Source organism: Guillardia theta, assembly GCF_000315625.1.
Source record: "Guillardia theta CCMP2712 unplaced genomic scaffold GUITHscaffold_11, whole genome shotgun sequence".
Lineage (NCBI taxonomy): Eukaryota > Cryptophyceae > Pyrenomonadales > Geminigeraceae > Guillardia > Guillardia theta.
Window position 1 is genome coordinate 990,211 of NW_005434663.1, and position 24,959 is coordinate 1,015,169.

The following is a 24,959-nucleotide window of genomic DNA, read 5'->3' on the forward strand; positions in this document are numbered from 1 at the left end:
AGGTGTGAAGATTTGAATGAAAGAGGTGGAACGGTGACAAACATGACAAGGCACATGCTGATTAAGAAGAATATTGATGACAAGCAGCTACGCAACAACAACCCGCAACGTCATCTTATATCCCAGCATCCTCCTCCTCCAACTTGAAGATCTCTTCAAATTGTTGGAATAAATTCTGCTCGATGTCGCTGGTTGAGTTTGGGAGCAACTCTACTTCATCTGCCAATGCAGTTACCACCGAGAGAGAACGGCTTCACGTGACTTACACATGTCATTGACTGTCTTGAGAAATCTAGTCACGATGAGGTGCATGTGCATGAAAGCTTTCTTCGCCAACAGAAACTCATTCTCAACCCTCGCGATGTTGTCTTGGAGAAGTCTCTTGAGACGAACAAACTCTGAATGCAATTGTGACATCGAACATCAAACGAGAATTCAAGTGATCAAAGTTAGCAACAGAGCATGTGTCACCTTCCTTCCAACCTCGTGTGAAAGCATCAAGAATCTGTGAGGTGGCAGTCAGCTGAAGGACAAGAAGCTTTAGGGTCAACCTCCTTCGCCTTCTCCTTGGTGAGCGATGGCTCGCCCCCCTCCCCTTCGCCCTCCTCCACTTGCAAGTATCTCTTCATCTCGGCGCTCAATTCCAAAAATCTCTTTCCCAGGACTGCGGGGATCAAGACATTGGTTTGCTCATCCAAGAGCATTCGGAGAGGAAGGCAAGACTGCGCAGGCAGGCCAATCTCATAGTAGGCCTGCAAGATATGATCGAACTGGTTGAAGGCAAAGAAATTCCCCTGCAGTCCAGAGCCCATGGCGTTCTTCATCTCCTTGACCACCTTCTCCAGCTCTTTGATCATGTACTTGTTCGTCGCTTTCGCCATCTGCACTGAGTTCGCGTTCAGACGCGTCTGGATGTCCAGCAGGGCCGAGCTGAGCTCTGCAAACCGCAACGTGAGGACATGGACGTCCTTCGTAGAGCTTCGGCTGGTGAGAGCATGGAGACTCGCCGACCTGACCGAGTCCATCTGTAGCTGGACCGCGTGCTTGAACCTGGGCCATACCAGCATGGAGAACTGGAGAAAGAAATCCTGAAAGATATCTTCTTCCTCCGCCGCACCTGCTTCTTCGGCGACATTCATCTTCTCTGAGATCTTCGACTGAGCAACTTGGACGCAGTAAATCATGAGAAGGATGGCGATGGGGTCGACGCAGCTCTTGACCATGACGCTCACACCCTCCTTGATGACCTCGAGGGTCTGGCTGAGGAGCTTCGCGTACATCTCCTTCGATCTCCGTGGGAAGAGAGAAGAGGCAAACTCATGCTCCGACAGCACCATGTCGACCAGATTCTGCATAATCGCTTGCAAGACAAGCTCCGGCGGCGAAGAGACGCCCTCCTCCTCATCACACTCCACATACTGCATAATATGGTCCAGCCTTCCTCCCAGCGAGAAAGTCGAGTGGTCAGACTGGCCCCTCTCGGACCGGAAGTGGAAGGACTTCAACTTGTCGGGGATGAGCCTGGAGGGGAACCTGCTCTTGACCTCGGAGATGTCGATAAGTCGATGGTCCGCACGGATGACCTCTCTGATGGAGCTCTGACGCACTCGGAACTCCGATCGGAAGTGCGCCGACAGGATCCCTCCCATGGTCTCGAAGTACTTGCTCATCACCTCCCGGTAGACTTCCTCGTGATGGTCGAGGAGGAACTTGACAAACGCGCAATCCTTCCTCAGCTTGTCTTGACCCTCTTGATGTTGCTTCTTGATGGCCGACGAGCCTTGTGAGTGGCTCAGGTTGAAGGTGTGCAGGAAGGGATGATCAGAGTCAAGGCTGCGGATCTTTCTCAGCAGGTGATCCCTCAGTCGGTCTACAGCCTTGGACTTCAAACGATCCAGCAGCGGCTTCACGTGGTCGACAGCAACTCGGCCCTTGTTCAGGTGCGGATCAAGGAAGCTGAGTTTCGCCTCTAGGGTCTGCAGATGCTCTATCATACCATCGTTGATCTCCCCTTCGTGGATCGCTCTTGCCAGCCCAGGAGGCATCGCGATCCCGTCAATGAGAGCTGCGAGCCTCTGCTCCGCGCTCTTGCGATTGTTCGCAAGCACTTCCAGCGAGTTGGCCCGTCGCTTCATGTCCATGATGGTGTTTCCCATCCCCCCCAGCTCCGACTGGCAGGTCGTCAACACGTCCTCGAACGTCTTCAGCATCTCGTCGCATGCCTCGATGTGCAGTCGCAGCTCTGCCACTCCAGAGCTCTGCCTCACGTAGTCTTCAATGCTCTCTGCTTCCGTCTGTCGAAGGTCTGCTTCCAGCTTCTGCGCATACTGCCACAAGTCGCCTCCTCCCACCTTCAGCGCGTCTCCTATCACGTCATCGTCTCCATACCTCACCAGCTCCTCCTTGATGGAGTCTGGATCGTTCAGGATGTCCATGACTTCCTTGTCATCGGAGGTGAAGCCGGGCTGATCCTCCAAATGCGCCTCCAGTATGCTGTCGGAAGGATCTCCCTCCATCACCATCACTCCCTCGCTCACTCGCTCAGCCGCACCATGAGTTCCTCTTGCTCATCCCATCAGAATGCATCAGAGCATGAGTCGTTTTCTTCCAACCGCAAGTTCTTCAGTTCTTCTGCTCGAGTTGTCTCCTCCTTGAGCTTCGACGTTGTATAGCTCACCCTACATTCTGCCAGGACCGCTGGAATGGCAGCAGTTCCTTAGGCGGAGGACGAGGACGAGGACGAGGACGAGGACGAGGACGAGGACGAGGACGAGGACGAGGACGCTGGGGAGCTGAGGGTGGGAGCAGGCGGGGGAGAAAGGGAGGAGGGGGAGCAGCGGAGGTAGGCGAGGGCAGAAAGTAATACTACTGAATCATTTAGTGTTGCAATTTCACTGCCCTGGACTTTCGCAAAGTTGTCAAACCTGTCATGGCAGATTCGCCGTTGTCCGCTTCAGACAAGTTGGAACGATGGTACGAATGCGTAGCAAAGTATCTTGATCCTCCTGCTTCCTGCTCCTCCTGCTCCTCCTCTCTCGCTCCCGCTCCTGCTCCTGCTCCTCCTGCTTCCTGCTCCTCCTGCCCCCCCCCCCCCCCCACACACACACACACCTCGCCCCCCCTTCCTCGTTATCGTCGATGCCATAATCATCATCATCATCATCATCCTCATCCTCGTCTCCACGTCTGCATTTTGCTTCCTCCCTAGACCACTTCAGATTGTTTCACGATTCTTATATGATAGTTCGACAGCCAGGAGGTAGTTGATCTGATCAAATCCAACAAGCAGCAAGTTGCAGAAGTGAAATGGCAACGTGAGAGACTGCTCTTGGTCTTGTCAAGAATGTACTTCACCATCAAGACATACACGAACACAGAAGCAGATCTGAAGTTCAACACAATCAGTGAGAGAATGAATGTACTTGTTTGACTGTGACGCTTTCCGCCTTAGAATTTGAGGAGCTCCAAACAGTGGCTGACGAGATATCATCATGCTTAGAGAAGACATGGTCTGAAAATCGCTTTTTGAAGAAGAAGTTGGACAATGTGCAAGACCTCTGTGACAAGTATCAGACAAGGATCAGTGAGTTAGAAGAAAGATCAGCGGTGCTTGAGAAGGCTGTGGACATATATCAGAGGCAGACAGCACGAAAACCAAATGCTCTTGCACATGACTTGAGGTTTGATCGCCTGATAGAGGACATGAGGAAATCGGATCTGAAGGAGAGTGCACGGCTGATGGAGGTTTGCGGTCTGGCATCTGTGGTAGAATGAATCTGACTGGTTGCCATACTTTCAGCTGCTAGGAGTCTCATTGCAAAACAATCGCAACATGCGCAAGGTAGATAAGTGATGCCTTCTCAAGTTGAAGGTTCATCTTGGATTTGCAGGATTTGGACGAACTAGAAATGAAGTTGAGAGCGACGGAGGCAACAAGTGAGAAGAAGGAGGAGAAGATGACTAGGATGGAAGAAGAGATGAATGTCTTGCGAGAAAGCAATGCACGACTTACGGAGGATGTATCTGGGGTGAGACGATGACTTTTGCTTGCTCAAGTAACTTGCATGCAAGGGTGATAAGAGGCGGAAAGACATCGTGAATGATAAGACGAGGATCGAACTTCTCCTGTGCAAGATCAAGTTCAGGAGGCAGGAATGGTCCCGTGCACAGGCATCATGGATGTATGGGATGAGGGGGAAAGTTGCAGTCAATCCTTACTTGCAATGTTGGAAGACCTTTACATCGTCATGCAAATACAGGTCATTTTGTCATCGGTTTCTTACCAAGGGATTCTGTCGGAATGTGTGGAGAAAGTTTGTTGGTGGTTGGATGGCAGTCACCAGGTGGAAATTGATGGGTCAGAATAAGGTTGCAAAGCACAGGAAGTATAGGATGCACGTGATGAAATGCGCAACCTTCCAAGATTGCAGGATAAACACATGTCACATGAGACACACGAGAAGGAAAGCGATCAACATGCGGTCCAGGTTGGAGAGCAACATCATGTCCCACACGATGAGACGGTGGATGTTCTGCCATTTCCGGAACTCCATGGGGAGATTACGAGCGTTGAGGGCAAGGAACGATAAACTCGAGTCGGTCGCTACGTCTTCTCACTTGCGCAAGTTCAAACTTTCTTCGTTCCTCTCCTGGCTGTCGTGGCACAGAAGGTCCATGTTTATCAAGCGGAGCATCCTTAGAATTCTGCGATCGGCGTACCTGCAGCTCATGGCAAGAGCAACGTCGCAGTGGAGATGTCAGACAGGTTTGAACAAGGGCCATGCAAGCAGAGTCAGGCAAACTTCCGTCCAAGTCTCTCTGGAGGACTCTGTGCATGAAAACATCACAGTCCCTGACGATGTGCCTCATATCACTGACGCTGTTCGAGTGAGCTATGAATCTTCACCCCCTCCCCGTCCGTTGTCCTCTCCGCTCCTCTCTCCTCCTCTCCCTGTTGCTCCTCTCACCTCTCTCCTCTCGGGTCTTCTCCCTTTTCCTTCCCTCTTCCTCTCCCCTTACGTCTTCGCTTCTCACTTCCACTCCTTCCCTCCTCCTTCCCTCCTCCCTCCCTGCTCCTCTAATGCTCTTGCAGATGGCAAAGTTCGGGTCGCGGATTCTGCTTCGCGCCGGCAAATACACGTGGGAAGGATCTCTAGTGATCCAGGGAGGCATGAAGATTGTCGGGGAGAGCAACAACATAGGGGTCGTGCTGGAGGGAAGTGTGGTGCTGATGCCGAGCAGAGGAGTGATGGAGAGGGAAGGGACATTCGAAAATGTCTGCTACTTGACCTGTGTTTTCCGCCTTGACGGATGTCAGGTGACGTTCTTGAGCGACAAGGTCACGATCAACGTGCAGGGAGGGCAGTGGAACTTCAAAGGGTGCGCACTTCTCCCCTGCTCTCGTGCGCTCACGGAGGCCTCGTCCTTCCTGCAGCTGCAACATGCTGGCGCATGAAGGAGGATCGGCAGTCGTGTGCTTCCACAACTCGCAGGCGAGCCCCCCTGTCTCTCTCGTGCTGGTCTGACATGTGCAGCAAGGTTGCCTGCTCCAAGTGCATCATAGGAGGTGCCAGCCTTGAGAACTTTGGGTTGATGAAGCAGGAGGCGCTGCTCGCCATCGGCAAGTACCGCAACAGTCACCTCCTGACCGCTGCTACCGCAAACTTCGCGCTCATTCAGAGCGGCAGCTCACGGTAGACGACCTTCCTCCTGCCTTCCCCTCTAACATGATCGCAGGGTGTCCTTGCACGAGAGCAGGGTCGACAACTCGACCTTTTGCGTGTTCCTCCAGGAAGCATCCTCCTTCGCTGGGCAGGACACCGTCTTGTGCTCGCAAGGGAACGTGCTCAAGGTTCACAGCTTCGCCTCCTCCGTGTCGGTCCAGGTGCGAGAACCAACTGCGAGCTACTCTCCAGCTGAGACAGAGCAGATGCTCGGGTGCGTCCTCATCTCTCGAGGAGGGTTCATCTTCCAGATCGACTCCAGCAGCGTCTCAACCATCGTCTCTCTCTCCTCGTGCTCGGTACCACCCGTCCTTCCCGCCCTCTACTTCATCCTCCCCTCCACTGCTCTCCGTCCCTCCTCTTCATGCCAGGTAGCTGACGACTCGGCAGCTGCAAGGGCACCTGTGGGAGCATCTGCCATGGAAGGACATTGAGTTCTTCGAGTGCAGCCATGTGGAGAGAATGAGACCGTGAGCAGGACAAGGACGGAAGGAGAACGAGGGGAGAGGAGAGGAAACGACGGGAGGAGGGGAAGGGAGGAGATGGGAAGTCAAGAGGGGAAGAGAGGGGAGATGGAGGTAGCTCGGAAATCTCGCGTCGTCGTGATGATTTATTTCTCTTTCTCAGCGTTTGGCACGTTGGTACGAGAATTCTCGTAGGAGGCTCGCAGCAATCTCGCTTTCTCCTCGTAGAGCTGGCGAAGTCCCGCCACCTGCTACCAGTCAAAGCAGAACACGAAGACAGCCGGGAGGAGGACAAGGGGAGGAAGGCGACGATGAGGACGAGGAGACGGGGACGAAGACGGAGACGGGGACAGAGGAGGACAACGACAAGGAGGAGGAGGAGGAGGAGGAGGAGGAGTCGAGCAGCCACCTTTGCCTGCAGCTCCTGCTCTAGCAAGTTGACTCTCCTCGCCAGCTCCGCCTTGGAGGTGATGTCCCCGTCCTTTCCCGCCAGCACGTTCTCCATGACCTCCAGGTCTCCGACCTCGACGATGTCGAGCTCCTCGAAGTCGGCAAAGAAGGGGCTGAAAGTCACCGAGAAGTTCAGCGGGTCATCTCCTGCCTCAGCCTCCTGCGATCCACTGGGTCAGTCACGAGCTGGAGGGCAGCTGACTAGAGCAGCACCGTAGCAGCTGGCGCCGTCACGGACTCGTCCGCTGCTTGCTGCACCCCTGATGCCGCTCCTGACGCTTCACTGCTGCTGCTCGGGCCCTGAGAGGTTTCACTGATGGACGCTGCTTGCGCAGCAGCTTCATCGTCTAACTCCTTTCCGATGTGGCTGGCGACCGCGACATCCTTGAAAATGAAAGTTCCAGTATCACCAGCGGCCTCAGCTGCCTGCAAGCCTTCTCCTCCTCCCTTGCTCTCTTTGAAAATCACTGTCCCCGCCTTGTCCACATCATCTTCTGCCCCTTCCTCCTTCGTTGCCTCCTTTGGCAGGTTTTTGATGATCACGGTACCTGTGCTGTAATCGTCCTCAGCACCTTGGTCTGCCGTAGCCGCGACCTTCTCCTTCGCTTCCTCCGACATCTTTTGATTCGTCTGCTCCTGTGTGCCGCTCGCTACATGGCTATCAAGAGCCTTGGGCTGCAGGGGTTTGAAAACAACTGTCCCGTCCATTTCAACCTCCTCCTGAGGAAGATTCTTCAAGATCATCGTTCCTACTTGTTCGCCTGAGCTGTCGTCCTTCTTAACCATCTCCTGCTCCTTAAAAACGACTGTTCCAGTATCTCCGTCCCCGAAACGGTTGATGTCATGTATGATACAAGTTGAGCCCTCTTCCTCACTCTCCACTGATATTCTTCTTCCAGATTCTTGATCTTTAAGGTTCGAACTATCCATACTTCTGATATCACACGTCAGCTTCATTTAGAAACGCAGATGCTGCAATCTTACCCAGATTGCTCGTTGGGCTGCAGCCGCCATTTGTTGATGGCTGCCAGGCCGTCTTGAACCAGCGAGGCCAGGAGATTATGCTTGTTTTCTCCTTTCTTCACAAACGGATGTTGGAGGAGATCTGCAATCAGTTGTCCTCAGTGCACAGTCTCCGACCCCACGAGGGCCATACGAGTTGGGTTCGGCCGAAGGGAAGGGTCTTTCTCGAGGCACATGGATAGAAACTCGTTGAACTCCGGCGACCATCGCTCGGGCTCCTTGAGCGTAGGTGGTTCTGACTTGGGGATGAGAAAGATCGCCCTAGGGTCATGTCAGACGTCAAGGCAGAACGTTTCGCATGTCGCGCGGTCACCTGAAAGGATGCATGTCCGCCCTTGGCGGGGCGCCCTCCGCCATCTCGATCGCTGTGATCCCCAGCGACCAGATGTCGGCGAGCCCGTCATAGTCGGCCATCTGAATGACCTCTGGAGCCATCCAGAAGGGAGTTCCGACGACAGTGTTCCGCCTGAGCGAACACAACCATCAGTCTCGTCACGCCATCGAGGGGTCTACTCACTTGGAATAGGTCGACGAGTACCGAGCAGCAACGCCGAAGTCAGCTAACTTAGCCTCGCCCTTGTCATTGAGCATGATGTTGGCAGCCTGTGCGGGTACAAGATCGCAGCATAAGGGGATATTGCAGGTGATAAACCCTTTCACGCTCATACGAGGATCCTACCTTGATGTCTCGGTGAATCTTGCGCTGGCCATGGAGGTACTCGAGACCGCAGAGGGCTGCCCGGCAGATGGAAGAGATCTGATCCTCGTCCAGCCTGCATGAAGATCAACAGAGGAGGGTTGAGCCGAACAGACAGCATGACGCACGTGATGTTCATGGCCTCCATGACGTCGCTGACTGACCCTGCGTTGCAGTACCTGCACAGGAAGTCACGACACGGTTCATAGGAGAGAGTGGGGAGAGGATACTCCATAGATATCCAGAGGTCGTTGTCCTTGATGTAGCTTCCAAGGTATCTCACGATGTAAGGAGAATCGCATTGTTTCAGGATCTCAATCTCTCGCTCCAGTGGCGACATGTCACTGTCTGATGGGAGAATCTTTACAGCGACGTTCTGACCAGTTCTGCAGACAACACGAGCTCGATCAGAGGGAGATTCTTCGACTCATACGAGATCACTTATTGTCGATAGCACGATAAACAGACCCAAAGGAGCCTTCTCCTATCTTCTCCTGCACTCGCTATCAGACGTGCGGAAATGAACACATCCATCACAAAATGCCTGAAGGTTGAGAAACTCGGCGGGATCGACATCAGAAGCAGTCGAGAGATCGTCTTCTTGTCTTTGTTCCTCCATGTTGGAAAAGTTTGCCCGAGCAACCCTCCTCGCCTCCTCCTCGCCAACCCAAGGCCTGTTCATTCCACCCCTTTCAGCTGGACGGAAGGAACACCCAATACACGAGTATATCATCTAACAACATCGAGCTACAGAATTGTTCTCGTATTCCCTCCTTTCTCTCCTCTCCTCTCTCCTCTCCTCCCACAAACTCTCGCCCTGCCCCTGCCCCGTCCCTCCTCCCGCCTCCATTCCTGCTATCGCACGCCATGCGGGACAAAAAGATTAGTTATATCATGCTACGGCAGGAACCGTGAAACAAAGCTCGCCTCGGAATGACAACAATTGTCCCTCATCCCCGCCATAATCCATCATTCGCGCCACTCCCGCCATGGCAGGGCTGACGAAGGAGATTCATGAGGCGACTATGCAGACCCTGACGAAGGTACCGAGAGGAGGAGGAGGAGAAAAAGGGAGAGGAGACTCGAGATGAGGGGATGATGATTCATGCCGGAGAAAGATATGACCAAGAGTTGTTGCCATCCGCTGTGGTACTACCGATGGGGTACATTGCAGGGTGGCGTGAGGGCAGGAGAATTACAACCAGGCTAGGGATGATGAGATTTAGTACTTGAGCTTTGTTGGTCAGAGCATTGAAGCCTGTGCTTCAGTGAAGATGGTGGTTGAGGCATTGATAGCTAGAGCGATCTCCTTGTGGCGAAGCAAACATCGCGTAGGTAGTACGGATTTGATCGGATCAAGCCCGTAAGTCGATTTGATGATACGGAGAGGCACAAAGGCTTTTGAGAATGATGTTGGGCATAAAAAATCAAAGGGAGAAGCATTAGTCTCCGGCGATGATCCTGTTTCTCCTTCGATCAGCGAGTACCTTGTCTGTTCCGAACTCATGTTGCTTTTCAGTTCAACGCCCTGGAGCCGAAGGATGCTCAGGTCTCGCTGGAGCAGCTGAAGGAGCTGAAAGTTTGTGCAAGTCAGGCGTAAGAATCTCCGCCAGCTGCCCTTGACGTGGTGCTGAAACGCTTTCTCAGCTGCGACCTGCTCGACAACATGATCTTGCACGCGCTGCCGTCCAGAGAGACGATTCAGAAAGAGCTTGAAAGTCTGAGCGACTTCAAAGATGTCACGGCCTTGTTTGAAACGCATCTGATACCGTAACTTCCAATCGCCTTGCTGACTTCCTCCTCCCGCTCATCCCCGTTGTCGATACTGCAGGATGCTGTCGGAGAAGGTAGAGAAGGCTCTGGAGGCTGAGGTTCCTTTCCGCGTCCTCTCCATGTTGGCTCCGATCCTTCAGTTCTTCAACAGTCATCAGAGCAAGATGGAGGGCTCGGAAGAGGTGGCGAGGAAATTCATTCAGCATTGGGCGGTGAGAGCTGCTGCCTTGCTGTCCTCCTGTCCCTCACTTGCCATGCAGGAGCTGCTAGGCGAGGGTTTGAGCATGATGGGCGTCACCGACGACTTCGAGATCGATGCGACGGTCTTCCATGAGCTGCTGTCTGCTGTCCAGAACGTCGGGATCTTTGAGGACGACTCTCTCAACGAGGCAGCTGAGCAGCTGGAAGGGTTCCTCAGGCAGTATGAGGAGGACGGACAAGAGTTTGAGGTGACCCCCAGCTCAGTTTGCTCGCTGCCCCTGATCTTTCGCATGCAGGAGTATGGCGGCGAGATCTCGGATGAGGAGGAGGACGGAGGCGTTGTACGTGGGAGCAGCGAGGACGGAGACGCTGAAATCGAGGAGCAGGAGGAACCGAAGGGGAAGAGGGGGAATGGCCCAGAGGCCAAGAGGAGAAAGAAGACGTGATGGGACAAGCGTTGTTCTCTAGTTTTCAAAACCTGGCGCATGTTGCTCCCAGCCCGGAGATCTTTGAAGTTGCCCAGTCGCACTCTTGCACATTAATCGATCAGACAGGAAATGAAATGAAGTTTTAAGAATTTACCTCTCCAATGTGCCTTGCGACTGAGTTACAGGACGTCGTCTCGCACCCTTCGACGATACGAATCTTGAAAAAAGTCAGAGAGAGCATGTTCAAAGGGAAATCAATCAGAGGCAAGTCAAACAAGCTGCTCCATCCATGTCTACCTGCGCTGCACATCCTTCCCTTCCTACTCGCTGTGCGTACTCGAGCTCTGCCTGCAGCCAAGGGTGAGGTTGACTAGTAGCGCCGCAGCCAGACTCATACTCCATCTCCCCAATCTTCATCCTGCAAGTGGGAGGCAAACAGTAAGGAAACGAAGGAGGGAAGTATTAACGGACCTGTCTCCCGACTCGCTCCTCCAAGACTTTCCTGCCAACCAGCATGTTCGACTCGGAACATGCGAGGAGTTTCTTTACCTCTTCCAGATCGCCGCCCCGTTGGTCCATGCTCCCCAGCCCATGGAGCCTGTTTTCATGCAGTGCCTGCAGATCCGAACTCACGACATAAGTCACACATGTCCCTTGTCACTCGCTTCCTCTTCCTCGTACCCCTCCTCTTCCCCTCCTCTGCAGCTGTCCCTCCATCTCGTTGCCATCCCCTTCTGTCGCCTTCCTTGCTCAACTTCACCTTCGATATTCGATCCCTTCCGACGTTCTCATCCAGTCAGATAGCTCAGCCTTGTAGTCTAGCTCCTCTCGGAACAAGACCCCCACCACCATCTCGTCCTCCCTCAGCACCTGCTCGCCTTCAGCGCTCTTCTCCTACCCAGAGGCCCCTCAAGCTCGTCACCCTCCAACCTTGATGGCCATCGAGATGACAGGAACGTGCGTCTTGTCTTGTCTCCACTCCCAGTCTTCCTCCATCGTCATCACAAACTCCGATCGTCTTGGTGGAGACGATGGCGTGAGAACTCTGAAGCAACAGGCACTCAACACCTGCATAAGTCGAAGATCAAAGTGTTCAGCCCGTGGGTGGCTCCATAATTGACCTGTACAAAATGAGGAGGAGCAGGAGCAGGAGCAGGAGCAGGAGCAGGAGCAGGAGCAGGAGCAGGAGCAGGAGCAGGAGCAGGAGCAGGAGCAGGAGCAGGAGCAGGAGCAGGAGCAGGAGCAGGAGCAGGAGTTGGCGAACATTAATAACCTTATAGAGTGCAACTCTCTCAAACTCGAACTCACTGTACACTTTCAACGCTTGGTCTCCCGAGTCGTTGTCCACCCAAACCAACTGGAGGCTAGCAGTAAGAACCCCAGCGTCCCTCCTCTTCTTCTTTCCTCGTACTCAATCTCCGGCTCATGTCGTTCAAAGTGCACTACAAGGGCAGAAATGCTGACAAGAGTCAAAGGAAGCCTCCAATCCTCCTCTTCTTCGATCCCTGCTGCCCTCCCACCTTCCCTCCCTCCTCTACCCCCGCCCCCCCCCCACCCCCAACCCCACCCAACTGCATCCTCCTACTGCTCGTCCTCTACCTCCTTCTCAGCAAATGCAGTCGCCGGCTGCTCAAGAAACCTGCGCAGACCTGGCAACGCAGGATGAGTAGACCGAGCGCCTTCAGGAAAGGCACCTGGGGATACGCGACGGGGAACCGAGCTCTCGTCACCCTGTCGCTTCCTCCGACATCTTGAGGGGTTGAACTCTCCTTCCTCCTCTCCTCCAACTTCCGTGGGCCTGAAAGGGACTTAAAATGTGGCAGGAGGCAACGAGCAGGGAGCAGGGAGCAGAGAGCAGGAGGCAGGAGGCAGGAGGCAGGAGGCAGGAGGCTGGGGGGAGAAAGCAGAGCAGCTGAGAAGCTGAATGGCTGAGAGGCAGTATGAAGTGAAGGAAAGGTTGAGTATGAGGCATGAGGCTACCGGTGAAACGCAATTTGATCTCAGCATGAGCAAGCGGTTCTGCCTTGTCGTCTTCGCGGAGGAGCAGAGCTACTCTAACTATATGCCAGGAAGGGCCGAACGGGATAGCTGTGAAAAAATGGTGAGAGAGGAGGATGAGGAGTGGAAGGAGCGAAAGGAGAGAGAGGGTAGGAAAGAAGAGAAGGGGGGGAGGGGAGAGAAGTGAGATAGGGAAGAGAAGGAGAGACAAAAGGGGGAAGAAGGTGTTGTAAGAAACCAGTTCTATTTCGATCGATCGTGACGGACATGTTGGAAGGAGACGGAATCTGAGCGACTGGTTGGAGGACTTTTGGATAGGTAGAGTCCATGTAGATGACTAGAACACAACAATCACCCCACCTGAGTTCAAGAGCTGAATCAGACCGACAAAGGAGGAAGAGCGAGAGAAAAATGACAGAAGCGGAGGAGGAGGAGGAGGAGGAGGAGGTGGTGGTGGTGGTGGTGGTGGAGGAGGAGGAGGTGGTGGTGGTGGTGGAGACAATGAGGGATAGATGGAGGAGTTGAAGTAGCAAGGTGCAGTACCTGGGGAGGTTAACGACGCTGATGTTGAGAGAAGCATTCAAGACTGTAGCTCCTTGTTGGGGGTGTAGGATCAAAACTTGAGGAGGCCCGTCGACAGCTGCGTCTGCCTCTTCGTTCTTGATCTCACTTGCCGCCCCTCCCTCTCCTGCCTCATCCTCCTCTCCTGCATTGGGATGCCGGATGAGATTGAATTCTCTGCCTTTTGCGAGTGTTCAGTGCTCCGCGGTAGAAGGTCTCAAGTCACCTCTTCGGAATGCAGACGTCCACACCTGCAGCAGAGAGGAGAGATGAGCTTGCTGGAAGGAAAATGTCTGTGATTGCTGTTGCAGAGCCCTTGAGAGGGAAAAAGTTTCAGAAAGCGGAGTTGTTTACAAACTCCCATCACTTGTAAACGTCGATACAACTGAGCAACTTGATTGAGAAGGGATCAGCTGCATTGATGATGTGTTTGTTTGTATCTAAATCTTGATGTTCAAGCTTGTAGGACAAGGTGTCTCCTTCCTTCAGGCATTCCAAAAGACTGTACTGAGGTCAGATACTCATAATCGTCATCGAAAATGAAATCACAAACCTTCCCAAATCCTGCTTTTCAGACAGAAGCTCTCTTGCCAAACACGTCATGCAAACTTCTCGTGATGATTCACTTTGATCAAGTCAAGACCTCGCACGCCGTAAGAAGTTTGCGAAACAAACCTTTCAGCTTCAATTAAAGCAACCTCGTCTTCACACTTTCGACCTGCAGGCAAATTTCGAACGTGTTTGCCGTTGTACAGCCTGCCAAGTCGTTTGCACATTGCAAGTTTCAGACTGTTGAGATACACATCTGCTATGGTTGTCTCATACACCTGGATCAAACGTCAAGAACATGTTCAACAGCACGTCTGTCCTCTATCCTCTCCTCACCTCATTCCACTCCTCGGTGCACGGTTGATATCTCTTTATATGATCACCCTCCCAGTGCCTTCTTGACTTGACCGTGTAATGGTTGATCCTTAGGATGTCAGGAGGCAACAGAACGGCCTCGAACAATCCGTTGGATATGTCATGAATGCAGGGGATGTAAATATGTCCATCCTCTGGCCGGAAGATGTACTGGAAGATGTTAAGTCATTCGATCGATGTGACTCGGGTAGAGGAAGGGATGAGAAGGAAAGTGATAGAGGCAAGGGAGTAGGTGGGAGAGAGAGAGAAGCAAAGAGCAGAAGCAAGGGGGAGGAAGAAACAACCAGTTGGAGGAGAACAGGAGGGAGAGGAGAGGGAGAGGAGAGGGAGAGGAGAGGGAGAGGAGAGGGAGAGGAGAGGGAGAGGAGAGGGAGAGGAGAGGGAGAGGAGAGGGAGAGGAGAGGGAGAGGAGAGGGAGAGGAGGTGGATTTGGCACCTTCTTGCGATAGGAGAACTTGGAGATATCATCTGAGTGATTCAGGTAATTCTCAATGACGAGGCCGCCTGAAATCGCATCAACCTCCACTCATGTCAAGTCGAGGGTGAACAACCCGGGGGCGACGAGAAGTTCTGATGGCCGTAGAACATCTCCTGGACGTACAGAAGAGCATCGGGATGGTCGAACAGCTGCAGCACCTGGCTCGCAGCAGTCAACGATCACAACGCTTGTCATGTGGTCAACTGAAACTAGCAAGCAAACATGCGCGTCACCTCCCTGACATCCTGCTGCTGCCCGTCCCCCGGCAAGAGAAACTCGTCCACGTCGATCATCGCCATCCAGCGAGACTCGTGCCCGTACTTATGCGTGCAATGGATGAAAGCTTCCTTCTGTAGAGGTATCGTACCTTAGCATCATCGTCTCCATCATCATCTTCTTCTCCTCCTCCTCCTTAATCACCTCCATCATCTCCATCATAAGCATCTCCAACAATATCATCAAAATCATCTCCATCCCCGTTTCCATCCCCGTTTCCATCTACATCTTCATCTCCATCTCCACAACGTATCCTTGCTTCATGAAGCATTTGGAATTTGGGTGGGACAAATGGATAGCGGAGGGGAGGAGGACGAGGGACACACTGAAAGGACCTGGGGATGACCCGGGAGGTCCCATTGGTGGAGGTCGACGATCCCAGCCGTCACGTAGGGATGGAGCTCGACAGAGGCGTTGTCCACACTCTTGTGATTGTAAAGATACATATGCTGCACGCCCGCAAGAAGGTGATATTCCACCCATTCTAGCACATCCGCAGTAAGTTTAACCTTATGGGGATCAATGGTACAGCACGTGAAGAAAGCAAGATCAGGACATGCAATGATGCTCCCTACCATTCACATTCTCTACATCAATACATACAACTCTACCATTCACATTCTCAACATCAAGACACACAACGCTATTCTTAACATCCTCAACATCAAGACACACAACAAGTCTCTCTATCCTCCACATCCTCAGCGGCTTCACCTGCGAGGTAGGGCGCCTGGTCGCGGAAGATGGCACAGATGCTAAGGTCGAACCGCAATCTCGGAGCGGTGCTGATTACATTCGGACACAGAGGAAGAGATACCTCCGCGACGACCAGGTTGATCCTCAGGTCAACCGCTCGGAAGCGAAACTTCGTGAGCAGTCCTCTCTTAGAGGAAGGAGGAGAAGTGATTTGCTCGTTCAGACCAGCGGGAAGGAAGCAGGTAGCGAGGTTGTGGCTCAACTGATTGTCCACTATGAGGGTCGCGTTAGAAGCCACTTCCTCCGCTCCCTCGTAGAAGACGCACTGGTACAGCATCCCCCTCGTCTCATCCTCGCTCCTCCCTTTCACGTTGTGCGCTCTCATCCCTTGCGGAGGCATCACCCAGATCCAGGACCTCCGGAGCTCCTCGGGGATCCTGTCGTTATGGCATACCTTCCTGGCCGTGTTCGAGGTCTGCGGATTGTTGTCCCACACACAGTAAAGTCCGCCCAGAGGCTTCATGGTCGGCCCAAAGATGACGATCTGACGATGAACGGATGAATATACCACATCGACAACGAACAACTCTCCATGGGCAGAGGACTCTGGCTGTTCTAAACACGTTTGCTGCCGATGTGTGTTGGTCACGCTCTCGTTCACATCATGAGATCGAATGATCGCTTTGCTGAAATGCTTTGTCAAGGCAGCATGGTTGTCTTGGTCCAATCTAACAAGAAGGGCGTAGAAAATTCTTTCGCGATCTCGGAACTCCACGTCGAGGTGGCAGGCGGCGTAGTAACAAGCGCCCATAAACTCTCCGTCCAAGAATGCCATGGTTGCAGAGAATCCCTGTCCCACTTTGACGTTCCCTGCTTTCCAACGTATCCTCACATTCTCCTCCGAGTTTCGAACTATGATGTTGATGAACGGTGTCTCCTCCTCTTGACCCCAGCTCCTCCCTGGGACAAGAGCGCCTCCATCGGAATGCTTCTCTAGCAAGACACTACCACCTTCAGCTTCCGTATGCACATGAGCAGCTCCATAGTCAGCCCAGACATCTCTTGGGGCCTTCTGTCTCAAGAGGACGTTTACATCTTCATCTGACAAGGACGCAGGATCCCAACATGAATGCACGACTGTCACACAGGTGAGAGATGAGAGGAGGATGGAGAATCTGAGACGCATGTCTTGTCATCAGCACATCTCCTGTCTCCTCTTCATTCTTCATCTTCAACCTCTTCTCGGTGTCCTCCCTCTCCTTCCTCCCCTGCTCGCATTTCTCTTGCAGCCATGGCGCTCCCAGTGGCGCTCCCCGACAAAAGTATCGGGGCGGGTCCAGTGGTCTACCATCATTGTGGTTACATACCCTGAGAGACTCCTCAGACGCTTCGGGAAGTAGGCCAGAAGGGGGTAGGGGGTACTCAATTTAGAAAGTCTACTTAACAAGGCAGGGTACTTTTTGTGATTGACTGGGGGGTGAATCCAAGGGGTGGTGAACCATACCTAGGGTGGGTGGTATCCAGCAATGTAGAAAGAGGTTCTCGCGGCAGATCCGCCCCATGACAGCGAAGAGGAGGAGATGCGAGGAGAGGAGCAGAAGCGAGAAAGGTGGAGAAGCAAAAAGAGTGGTCATGGAAGAGGAGATGCGAAGAAGTAAGGAGGTGGAGGAGCGAGAGCGAGCAGAAGAGCAAGAAGTTGCTAAAGCAGAAGAACGGGTTATGGCAGTTGAGATGGACCAGAAGGAAGAGGAGAAGGAAATGCGATATTAGGGGGAGGAGAGGAGAGGAGAGGAGAGGAGAGGGTGCAAGGATCCAGAGAATCTGAAGTAGGATATGATGAGCAGATTTTGCCTGATAAAATACATGATATGCGGAGAGGTAGAGTCCCAGTGGGATACATATGAGATCGCAGAAGATTAGCACAAAGATATGAGCAAGTTCAGAACAAAGTTCAAAACGCGATATGTTGTGAAAAGATCCCCATGGCAGGGATAAAACGTATCACTCCATCTTCGAAGATTTTCATTTGTGCATGACGGGGAAACGTCTTGTGCATTGCTGACTTGTTCTTAGTTGAACTCCCAGAAACTTCTAGCAAAGGTCTGCAAGACCGTTACCTTCTATCTCGATCGATCTTTCCCCTTCGAAAGACTTTGGATCCTTCCGTTCCTGGATATGGCAGATAAAAAGAATGTCCCATGTTTTTTCTTTCGTGAGAATTTTGATTTCTTCCAACATTTTGAATAGTGATTGTTTTCCCCTACACAAACGTGCTTGTAGGAAAGGGAGCTTGCAGAAATGGCGACAATTGCCCCTTCTCCCATGATCCGAACTGTCCGCCTACAGTGCAAGAGCCACAACCAAGAACCGGTGACACGTCCTTGACGTTTCAAGGATGTGGAGGAGAATTCCAGGTCATTGAGATCTTGCTATGCTGTCAGGCCCCCCTAGTCGATTCATTTATATCGAACCGAAGCATCCATCAGTGTACTACTCCATCGATGTGAGTTCCAAACTCTTTCAATTCATGAAATTTAAACATATGAACAGGTGGAATGTGTTGCGACGGACGTGCAGGTGAAAGACAAAATCTTGGAGAGTTTTCTGAATGATTCGCACTTGTGTAGTGCCTCTTGAACGCTTTCTGACCCATCCTTAACACAGCACAATGCTCGCGCTACAGCTCAAATTTCTTTGGTCTCATATGACGAACAGTGTATTTTGAATCTATGTGTGACATGCTTTTGCCATCTAAATCTTGCCTGAACTTGAGTTTAGATGTCAAACCAGAATGCGAGGTTCGGAGCTACCTGTCTCCTTTGACTGGGTTATGATTTTTAAGTAAGTGAGGGTCAAGACTGATGTTGGAAAAAGGCTGTCCAAGGAGATGCTGGACCAGCATGGCATGAGCTTGGATCAGGTGCATTCTGCATACTCGAGCATAGATACTAATGCTTCGCGTCTTGTGATGTCCCCTAAGGCGATGGCAATTCTGAGATCCCATCTTCCAAAACATGCTATTCTGGTCGGTCAAAACATTCGCAAGGATGTTGAGTGGCTCCAGGTGAAGGCAGGCCTTTCATGAAATATGTCAGCTAAGAAAGTTCAAAGCTTGAAGAAGGCAAGGACTTTGAGAGTGTTGTCGATCTGGCAGGAATTACAATCTTGGGCTTGTTTTCTGAATCGTACTGAATGCTCTAAGCAGTCATCGGAAGAGTATGGAATGATCAGTTCTCATCGTTCACCTACTTCGGATTGGATCATACAGCCACATGCTGGTTAGGTCAGGTGAGTCGGTTGAAGTTGCGGGAATGCAAATAATTCTCCACGAAGGCGAACAGCGGGGCACCACACAATGCTGTGACTGATGCCATCAAGTCAATGCAGGTAATTTCCGCTGAATTCCATTTTGCATATGACGAGTCCCTCAAGATTTTCAAGCTGTACCTCAGCGTTCAGAACGATCAAAAGAGAGTTGAAGAATTGCAAAAACTCCTGCTTGCAACTCCTCTTGCTCCTTCCTTTGCGAAGCAGGTTTTTGGCCAAATGAGTCCAGATCTGGTCTAACAATCGGACGCAGCATCCAACTTACGAAGGCTGCTGCATGGGAAACAGGAAGACCTGCACGGTAAGGCGTTTGTGGGTGAAATGTAGAGGTGACTTGCTGATCTAGTGCGGAGCTCCTTTCTTCAGTTAGTTCAAGTCAACTTTCAAATCAAATTAATGGGAAGGAATGGATGCTGAATTAGAGATTCAAGGAGATCTTGTTTCTACACTGTCTCGAGAGACAGAATATCGCATAACGAATGCAACGACATGGCTGAAATCGCGTTGATGTTTTTATTCTCACATTCTCACCAGTACGCTCCTCTTGCCTGCGATATCAACAATTTGGTCAGTGTATCTTCACAATCAGTGACATCAGTTGAGCACAGTCAGTCAAACAACCATACCTTGAGCTTATCTGTGAGAGTGTTGATGGCAGCCTCCTCTGATTCCCACAACATCTGAAGAGAAGGATCAGCTCCTGCTTGCGGTGGTGAACTTACTCGCCGTGATGATATCCGCAACTTCCTTCCTGACAAGGCTCTCTTGCCCAGCCATATAGGCCTCCTTCAATCTCGCTCGAGCGTCGTCGATGAAATCCTTTCTGTCCTGGATAATTCGGCGCATGAAGATTTTGGCTCTTGCCTCGTTCCCCTCCGAGAGCATCTCACCATAGTTTGTCTGCACCTTCGTCAAATCTGCTTCATTCGAAATTTCTCTGATGCGAAAGTAGTTAATCAAAGGGCCCATCGGATCTGTGTCATGTCTGATGTCGAACAGCTGCTCGACGGCTACCATGCCACGGGCTTTCAGGATTTCTTCCTTCTGTGCGAAGTACGGGTCTTTCTCATCAATACTGACGGATAGAGTTGTTTCTTGGCACTTAGGATTGGGCGAAACAAAGCCGTAAGTAGTCAACATGTTCCAGCTGTCGTGGAAACTGTCAAGAGCCATTTCAGTTTTGCATCAACAAACTTACTTGGGCTTGTCGCCATAGAAGCCGAAGAGCTCTTCACCTTCCTCGATGCTCTTGCCCTTGTCTGCGACACGGACAGGAAAGCCCTTCTCGTTATCTCTCTCGAGGGCCGTGTCGAAGGTGATCGAGGGCCCGTAGCTCCCATGGTTGAAGATGTCCAGCAATGGAATCACCACTCTCTCTTCCAGCCCCTTGTCGCCCCTTCCTATCTTAGAGTCGAAAGCTCTGGACAGGACGGAAGCAAAGGCTCCTCTCATCATGAAGCCGAACTCCTCCGGTGTCATCTTTTCCGTCTCGATGGTCTGGAAGAACTGCTTCCAACCTTTGGGGTTGAGGACAGGCTCGAACAGCTCTGTGGCTACCTCCACCTGTTCTCGGAAGGCGAGGATCTCTCTGTGAGCATAGGTCCCTTCCAAGAGATCGACCTCTTCGTCTGTCCACAGAAGAGGATGAAGAGAATCCCAAGGCAGAACATCGATGAAAGGCTTGTAGCTCGACTCTGATCCCTTCATCTTCTCCCGCGCAAGGAAAGTTGCTAGTGCGACGACTTCGATTCCTTCCCCTGCAGCGCTTGCAAGCTTCTGCATCGACTTACCGAGCTGACGATCCTCAAAGACGAGCTCTGGATAGATACAGCATGACTTGGGGATCATGAAGAGCGTTTCTCCGGGCTCCAGCCTTCTGTTCGCGAACACGCCCTGGTACCTTCAATCAGAAGACACAGAGCACGTGGGAAGGCCAGACCAATCCTTCCAACGGACTCCTCTGGAGGTCAACCTTGCTCATATCTACACCATGCTCCTCCTACAAGCTAGTCAGTGGCAATCATAATTACAGCATGGCCGACCTCCAACCAGATCCGCAGGGCGTTCCCTCTCAACCCCCCATCAACTTCCACGACCCTCTTCGGTGCATACCACAAGGATTGGTCACTGGTTGAGACTTGCATCCTGCTAACAGACAACTCGCATCGCCCGCTGCAGCGTCTCAGTCTCAAGCTCTGCATTCCTTGTCCCCGGACATCCAATCGAGACAGGGAGAAAGCAAACGACTGAGAAACCATGCTCATCATCATGGCGGCTAGGATGATCGAGGTAGATCCTCCTGCTCCTCCTCCTCGCTTGCTCCTTTGTGCATCACTGTGTCTCCCCCCTCCTGCTCCTGACTTCTGTCGTCTCAGTGTCTCGCTGCCGGTACCATAAGCGGCCATGTTTTATAAGACGGTAGGTTCCCCGCTTCCCCGCTCAGACCGTCTGGCACAGCGGCACCCAGAGCAGCACCCAGAGCGGCACCAGCCAGGGCGGGGCCCGGGCCCCGCAGACACCGGACAGTGCAGCAGTGACTGGCGGAACAGCTGGCCGGGCGGAACTGAGGGCTCTCAGGGCCCTGAGCTGCTTCCGGGTCCTTCTAAGGGCCTCAGTGCAGGCCTACTAGCCTGAGGGCCTGCCCTCAGCCCTCAGGCCCTCAGCAGGATCGGATCCTCGTACTGATCTCAGTTTACTTGTCTTTGAGTAAACAGTGTCAGGGTCAAGCCTCCTTGACTCTCCTGATTGTCCTCGTACTGATCTATCACTACTTACTGACTTCCGACCGTCTCAGCAAGTTCGAGTGAACGAGCCGCCTTCCGCTTGTCAAGAATGACTTTTTCTTTGTCGCCGAGCAGCGATGGTCGGGGAGGTAAGAGGAAGAGGAAGATGAAGGAACGGGGAGCGGAGGAGAAGGAGAAAGACGGGAGATGATGAGGCTGGCAGGATTCGGAGCTGAGGTCTCTCAAAGAGGAGCTGGAGAGAACGCGGGAGCAGCTCGTTGTGGAGAGGCAGAGGGTAGAGAAGTATGAGAGGAGGGAGCTGGACGTGCTCCAAGGCCACAGGAGGGAAGTGGAGACGTTGCATCGGCGAATCAAGGATCTAGAAGAAGACAAGAGGGAGCTGAAGAACCAGGTGCAGACTGAGCTGCGAGCTTGTTGCACAGTCACTCGCCTTTCTCCTGATGTGCTTCTTCCCTCATCGGGAACAGATCCTCCAGGACGCCAACCGTATCCATGATCTCAGCTCGGCTCTAGAGCGGACCAAGGAAACACTGTCGGGACGCGAGATGCTGCTGTCAGATTTGCAAGGCAAGAGCGAGCAGAAGAGGCAAGGGCATGACGTGCGATGGAGTCTGGGTTGCTGACTGCGTTCATGTGCACAGGATACTCCAAGAGGGCGAGATTCATCGTCTCAAGTTGTCGTTTGAAGGTTGATGACTCCTCGTGCTTCAGTGCGCTCATTTCGGTTTCGTTCTCTGCAGAAACTGCCGCCAAGAGGGATGCTGATCAAAGTGAAATCACGTGAGCAATCGTCGCATGCTGCCCTGAATTCTGAATCTTCTCCTTCTACACCAGTCGTCTCCGAGAAGAAATCGCCAGGCTGCACGAGCGAGAGAACGAGGGTCTGAAAAAAAGGTCGATGCAGATGGATTATGTCAGGACGTACATGTATGCTCAGTTCCTGCTCTTGAGCTTGTCTCACTCTCCTGTACGCACAGCATGGAGATTTCAGAGCAGTTAAGGTCCGCAAGTCACAAGGAGAACCAGTTCTATTCGACAGCACCGGGAGTAGCCGAAGATCTACAGAAGTGGCAGGTGAAGGGTCGAACATCTCGTCTCTCAAACCCTCAATTGGCTGCAGGACGAATATTTCTCTATCATGACAAACCCGAAGCCGCTCAAGGAGTTGGCAGACGTCGTCGGTGTTGATACAGGCGTCGGAGAATACAGCAGTAAGGATGAAGATTGAGACGAAGTGTCCTTAAACTGACCTTCTGAACCCATCAGCTTTCTTGAGCAAAAGTTTGGGATCAAATACGACAGATCGGAGTTTCTAACCCGCTACATTCCATCGTTTCCTCATCCCTCCTCCATGGTGTTGCAATTGAATCTTTGAAATCAGACAGACTCTTGTGCAATAAAAGATCCACAAGCGGCAGCGAGTTTGAAGATGAAACTGGCATTTAAGAACATATGTACAGTCAGTTGTGCGATATAGATTCCTACAGCAGGTTTCTCGCGTAAACCTCGTCCCGAATACTCTGTGCCTGGCTGAACTGTCACCCTTGGGATCAAGGCTCAATGATTTAGTCACCTGAGTTATGATTTGATCCATGTCCATGACGGGGAGATGGTGGAGCAGCGACAACATTTCAGAACGTTCGCTAAGCTCAATGATTGTCCCCTGAGATACATGTAAACAAGACTTGATTTGACTTGTAGAACATGAACCTGCAAGTTGTCCAGTATTGCTAGACAGATGTATGTATGGAGTAAGATTCCATCATCTGGCGACTCGGCGGCGAAGTAAGTGTCCCATAACCGCAGCAAACAATCCGGCTGCAGACAAACAGAAAAGTCATGAATCTGATAGTTAATTTTTTCACCCAAGTCGAATCACAAACCGCTAATTCTCGACAGAGAAGGTATCTCAACCATGAAACAGCCCACTCATTCACTTCCACTTCTTCCTGCAGGAAGTCTTACCCATCGAGGATCGGTCCTCGCCTCTCGCCTCACCTCCTCTAGCGCGACGTTGATCTCTGGGTATATCGTCTTGAAGAGCATGACGAATTGAGCGACGCGCAGGTTGAGTTTGTCTTCGGGCATGTGGAGGAGCATTCGAACCATGAGCCCTTGGAAACAATAGAAGGCGTCTGATTCCTCCTGTTTCATTATGAGCCTGTCAATAGCAGCGGGTGTATGCTGTGAAAGAGAGCTTCCACCTGAGTGCAGATGATGAACGGAGGTAGGAGATGAGCGATGCTCGGTGGGAATCTGACACGAGTGTCAGCATCCTTGCACGGAGAGATCAGCATCCCATACTGTGCAAATGTCGTGTGTGATAAGAAACAAACCGAAATCCTCTCAATCATCTGTCTCCGCTTTGCATCTAGTTCGCCTTCCCACTGTCATGTGCTGAGAGAAATTACAAATGCACGTGGGTATGAAAAAACCTGAGCAGAGTAATTTCTGAGTTCAACCTTCACTCGTCTCAGGACTTCCATATCATTCTACAACGTCAGAGTATCAGCGAAATCAGAAGCAAGTGCTAGGACAAGACTTAAACCTGACTTGCTTCAACCATATCACGGTAGTTATCAGAAAGCTTCTTCGTGATTGACACCTAGCCTTGCATTCAGCTCGCTCCAAACATGACATCTGGATCCGCCCCACCTCTTCAGACTTATCTGGTTTCGATACATCTAGCAGATATTTCCAAACTTCTCCTCTTTGGCACTTTCAGTACAGAAACACAAACATTTCCAGACCTTATCTCCGCAGGAACACCATGTTGTGCCCTTAGTTTCAGCCTCGTCAGGTCGACAAAGGTATCTGCTATCAGAATATCTCGATACTCATCGAGAGTGGCAGCCCTGCCGTCCAGTCGCAGTCAAAGGAGGAGATTGAAAGATTGCCGCAGCATTGAAAGGTAGAATCATGATTGACAGGGGAAATAGCAAACCACAATCACAATGGCAAATGCGAGGAAAGAGGAGTTGGTGGTGAGAGTGGTTGTAGTGGCGTTGATGGAGGAGGGAGGGAGGCAGGCAGGCAGGGGAGAGGAAGGGAGGGAGGGAGGCAGGCAGGGAGGGAGGCAGGCAGGGAGGGAGGCAGGCAGGGAGGGAGGCAGGCAGGGAGGCAGGCAGGGAGGCAGGCAGGGGCGGCAGGCAGGCAGGCAGGCAGGCAGGCAGGCAGGGAGGCAGGCAGGCAGGCA

General features: G+C 52.1%; 10 protein-coding genes across 10 annotated transcripts; 4 read left to right on the top strand and 6 right to left on the bottom strand.

The window, feature by feature from the left end:
* Positions 1-56: 56 nt before the first annotated feature.
* VPS52A (vacuolar protein sorting 52A) lies at positions 57-2,789 on the bottom strand. The gene is made up of 4 exons (XM_005838585.1): positions 552-2,789; positions 472-505; positions 267-398; positions 57-219 (listed from the first exon to the last, which is right to left on the bottom strand). Exons 1-4 carry the CDS (start codon positions 2,520-2,522, stop codon positions 116-118), a joined length of 2,241 nt encoding a protein of 746 aa, XP_005838642.1. The 5' UTR covers positions 2,523-2,789; the 3' UTR covers positions 57-115.
* Positions 2,790-3,343: 554 nt separating this feature from the next.
* On the top strand, positions 3,344-6,157 carry GUITHDRAFT_102927 (hypothetical protein; the record flags this gene model as incomplete). Its single annotated transcript, XM_005838586.1, has 9 exons — positions 3,344-3,404; positions 3,452-3,744; positions 3,800-3,841; positions 3,891-4,028; positions 4,072-4,887; positions 5,093-5,224; positions 5,318-5,379; positions 5,535-5,693; positions 5,737-6,157. 9 exons carry the CDS (start codon positions 3,344-3,346, stop codon positions 6,155-6,157), a joined length of 2,124 nt encoding a protein of 707 aa, XP_005838643.1.
* A 1,460-nt stretch (positions 6,158-7,617) lies between these two features.
* Positions 7,618-8,860, bottom strand: GUITHDRAFT_66089 (hypothetical protein; the record flags this gene model as incomplete). Its single annotated transcript, XM_005838587.1, has 8 exons — positions 7,618-7,742; positions 7,794-7,921; positions 7,974-8,126; positions 8,178-8,263; positions 8,340-8,433; positions 8,486-8,536; positions 8,588-8,743; positions 8,799-8,860. Coding segments are annotated over 8 exons (855 nt in total), but the record flags the coding sequence as incomplete, so codon positions are not given.
* Positions 8,861-9,346: 486 nt separating this feature from the next.
* Positions 9,347-10,906, top strand: GUITHDRAFT_161586 (hypothetical protein; the record flags this gene model as incomplete). The annotated part of the gene is made up of 6 exons (XM_005838588.1): positions 9,347-9,400; positions 9,877-9,953; positions 10,005-10,127; positions 10,189-10,342; positions 10,391-10,579; positions 10,628-10,906. 6 exons carry the CDS (start codon positions 9,347-9,349, stop codon positions 10,775-10,777), a joined length of 747 nt encoding a protein of 248 aa, XP_005838645.1. The 3' UTR covers positions 10,778-10,906.
* A 244-nt stretch (positions 10,907-11,150) lies between these two features.
* On the bottom strand, positions 11,151-16,878 carry GUITHDRAFT_134553 (hypothetical protein; the record flags this gene model as incomplete). The annotated part of the gene is made up of 20 exons (XM_005838589.1): positions 11,151-11,177; positions 11,231-11,261; positions 11,309-11,374; positions 11,520-11,629; positions 11,690-11,804; positions 11,828-11,880; positions 12,033-12,116; positions 12,454-12,557; positions 12,740-12,847; positions 12,996-13,117; positions 13,301-13,499; positions 13,545-13,569; positions 13,945-14,145; positions 14,204-14,392; positions 14,679-14,746; positions 14,794-14,878; positions 14,954-15,070; positions 15,332-15,445; positions 15,506-15,567; positions 15,711-16,878. 20 exons carry the CDS (start codon positions 16,876-16,878, stop codon positions 11,151-11,153), a joined length of 3,048 nt encoding a protein of 1,015 aa, XP_005838646.1.
* Positions 16,879-18,350: 1,472 nt separating this feature from the next.
* Positions 18,351-19,389, top strand: GUITHDRAFT_65948 (hypothetical protein; the record flags this gene model as incomplete). The annotated part of the gene is made up of 10 exons (XM_005838590.1): positions 18,351-18,423; positions 18,471-18,519; positions 18,567-18,612; positions 18,673-18,756; positions 18,804-18,865; positions 18,908-18,980; positions 19,026-19,079; positions 19,125-19,226; positions 19,273-19,320; positions 19,366-19,389. Coding segments are annotated over 10 exons (615 nt in total), but the record flags the coding sequence as incomplete, so codon positions are not given.
* A 323-nt stretch (positions 19,390-19,712) lies between these two features.
* Positions 19,713-21,163, bottom strand: GUITHDRAFT_102933 (hypothetical protein; the record flags this gene model as incomplete). Its single annotated transcript, XM_005838591.1, has 4 exons — positions 19,713-20,166; positions 20,218-20,912; positions 20,959-21,018; positions 21,062-21,163. 4 exons carry the CDS (start codon positions 21,161-21,163, stop codon positions 19,713-19,715), a joined length of 1,311 nt encoding a protein of 436 aa, XP_005838648.1.
* A 716-nt stretch (positions 21,164-21,879) lies between these two features.
* Positions 21,880-22,991, top strand: GUITHDRAFT_134556 (hypothetical protein; the record flags this gene model as incomplete). Its single annotated transcript, XM_005838592.1, has 8 exons — positions 21,880-21,891; positions 21,966-22,154; positions 22,231-22,316; positions 22,405-22,451; positions 22,504-22,543; positions 22,598-22,657; positions 22,741-22,837; positions 22,884-22,991. 8 exons carry the CDS (start codon positions 21,880-21,882, stop codon positions 22,989-22,991), a joined length of 639 nt encoding a protein of 212 aa, XP_005838649.1.
* A 253-nt stretch (positions 22,992-23,244) lies between these two features.
* On the bottom strand, positions 23,245-23,872 carry GUITHDRAFT_102935 (hypothetical protein; the record flags this gene model as incomplete). Its single annotated transcript, XM_005838593.1, has 5 exons — positions 23,245-23,289; positions 23,337-23,426; positions 23,474-23,581; positions 23,647-23,712; positions 23,762-23,872. 5 exons carry the CDS (start codon positions 23,870-23,872, stop codon positions 23,245-23,247), a joined length of 420 nt encoding a protein of 139 aa, XP_005838650.1.
* Positions 23,873-24,418: 546 nt separating this feature from the next.
* Positions 24,419-24,617, bottom strand: GUITHDRAFT_45474 (hypothetical protein; the record flags this gene model as incomplete). The annotated part of the gene is made up of 2 exons (XM_005838594.1): positions 24,419-24,473; positions 24,514-24,617. Coding segments are annotated over 2 exons (159 nt in total), but the record flags the coding sequence as incomplete, so codon positions are not given.
* Positions 24,618-24,959: the final 342 nt, after the last annotated feature.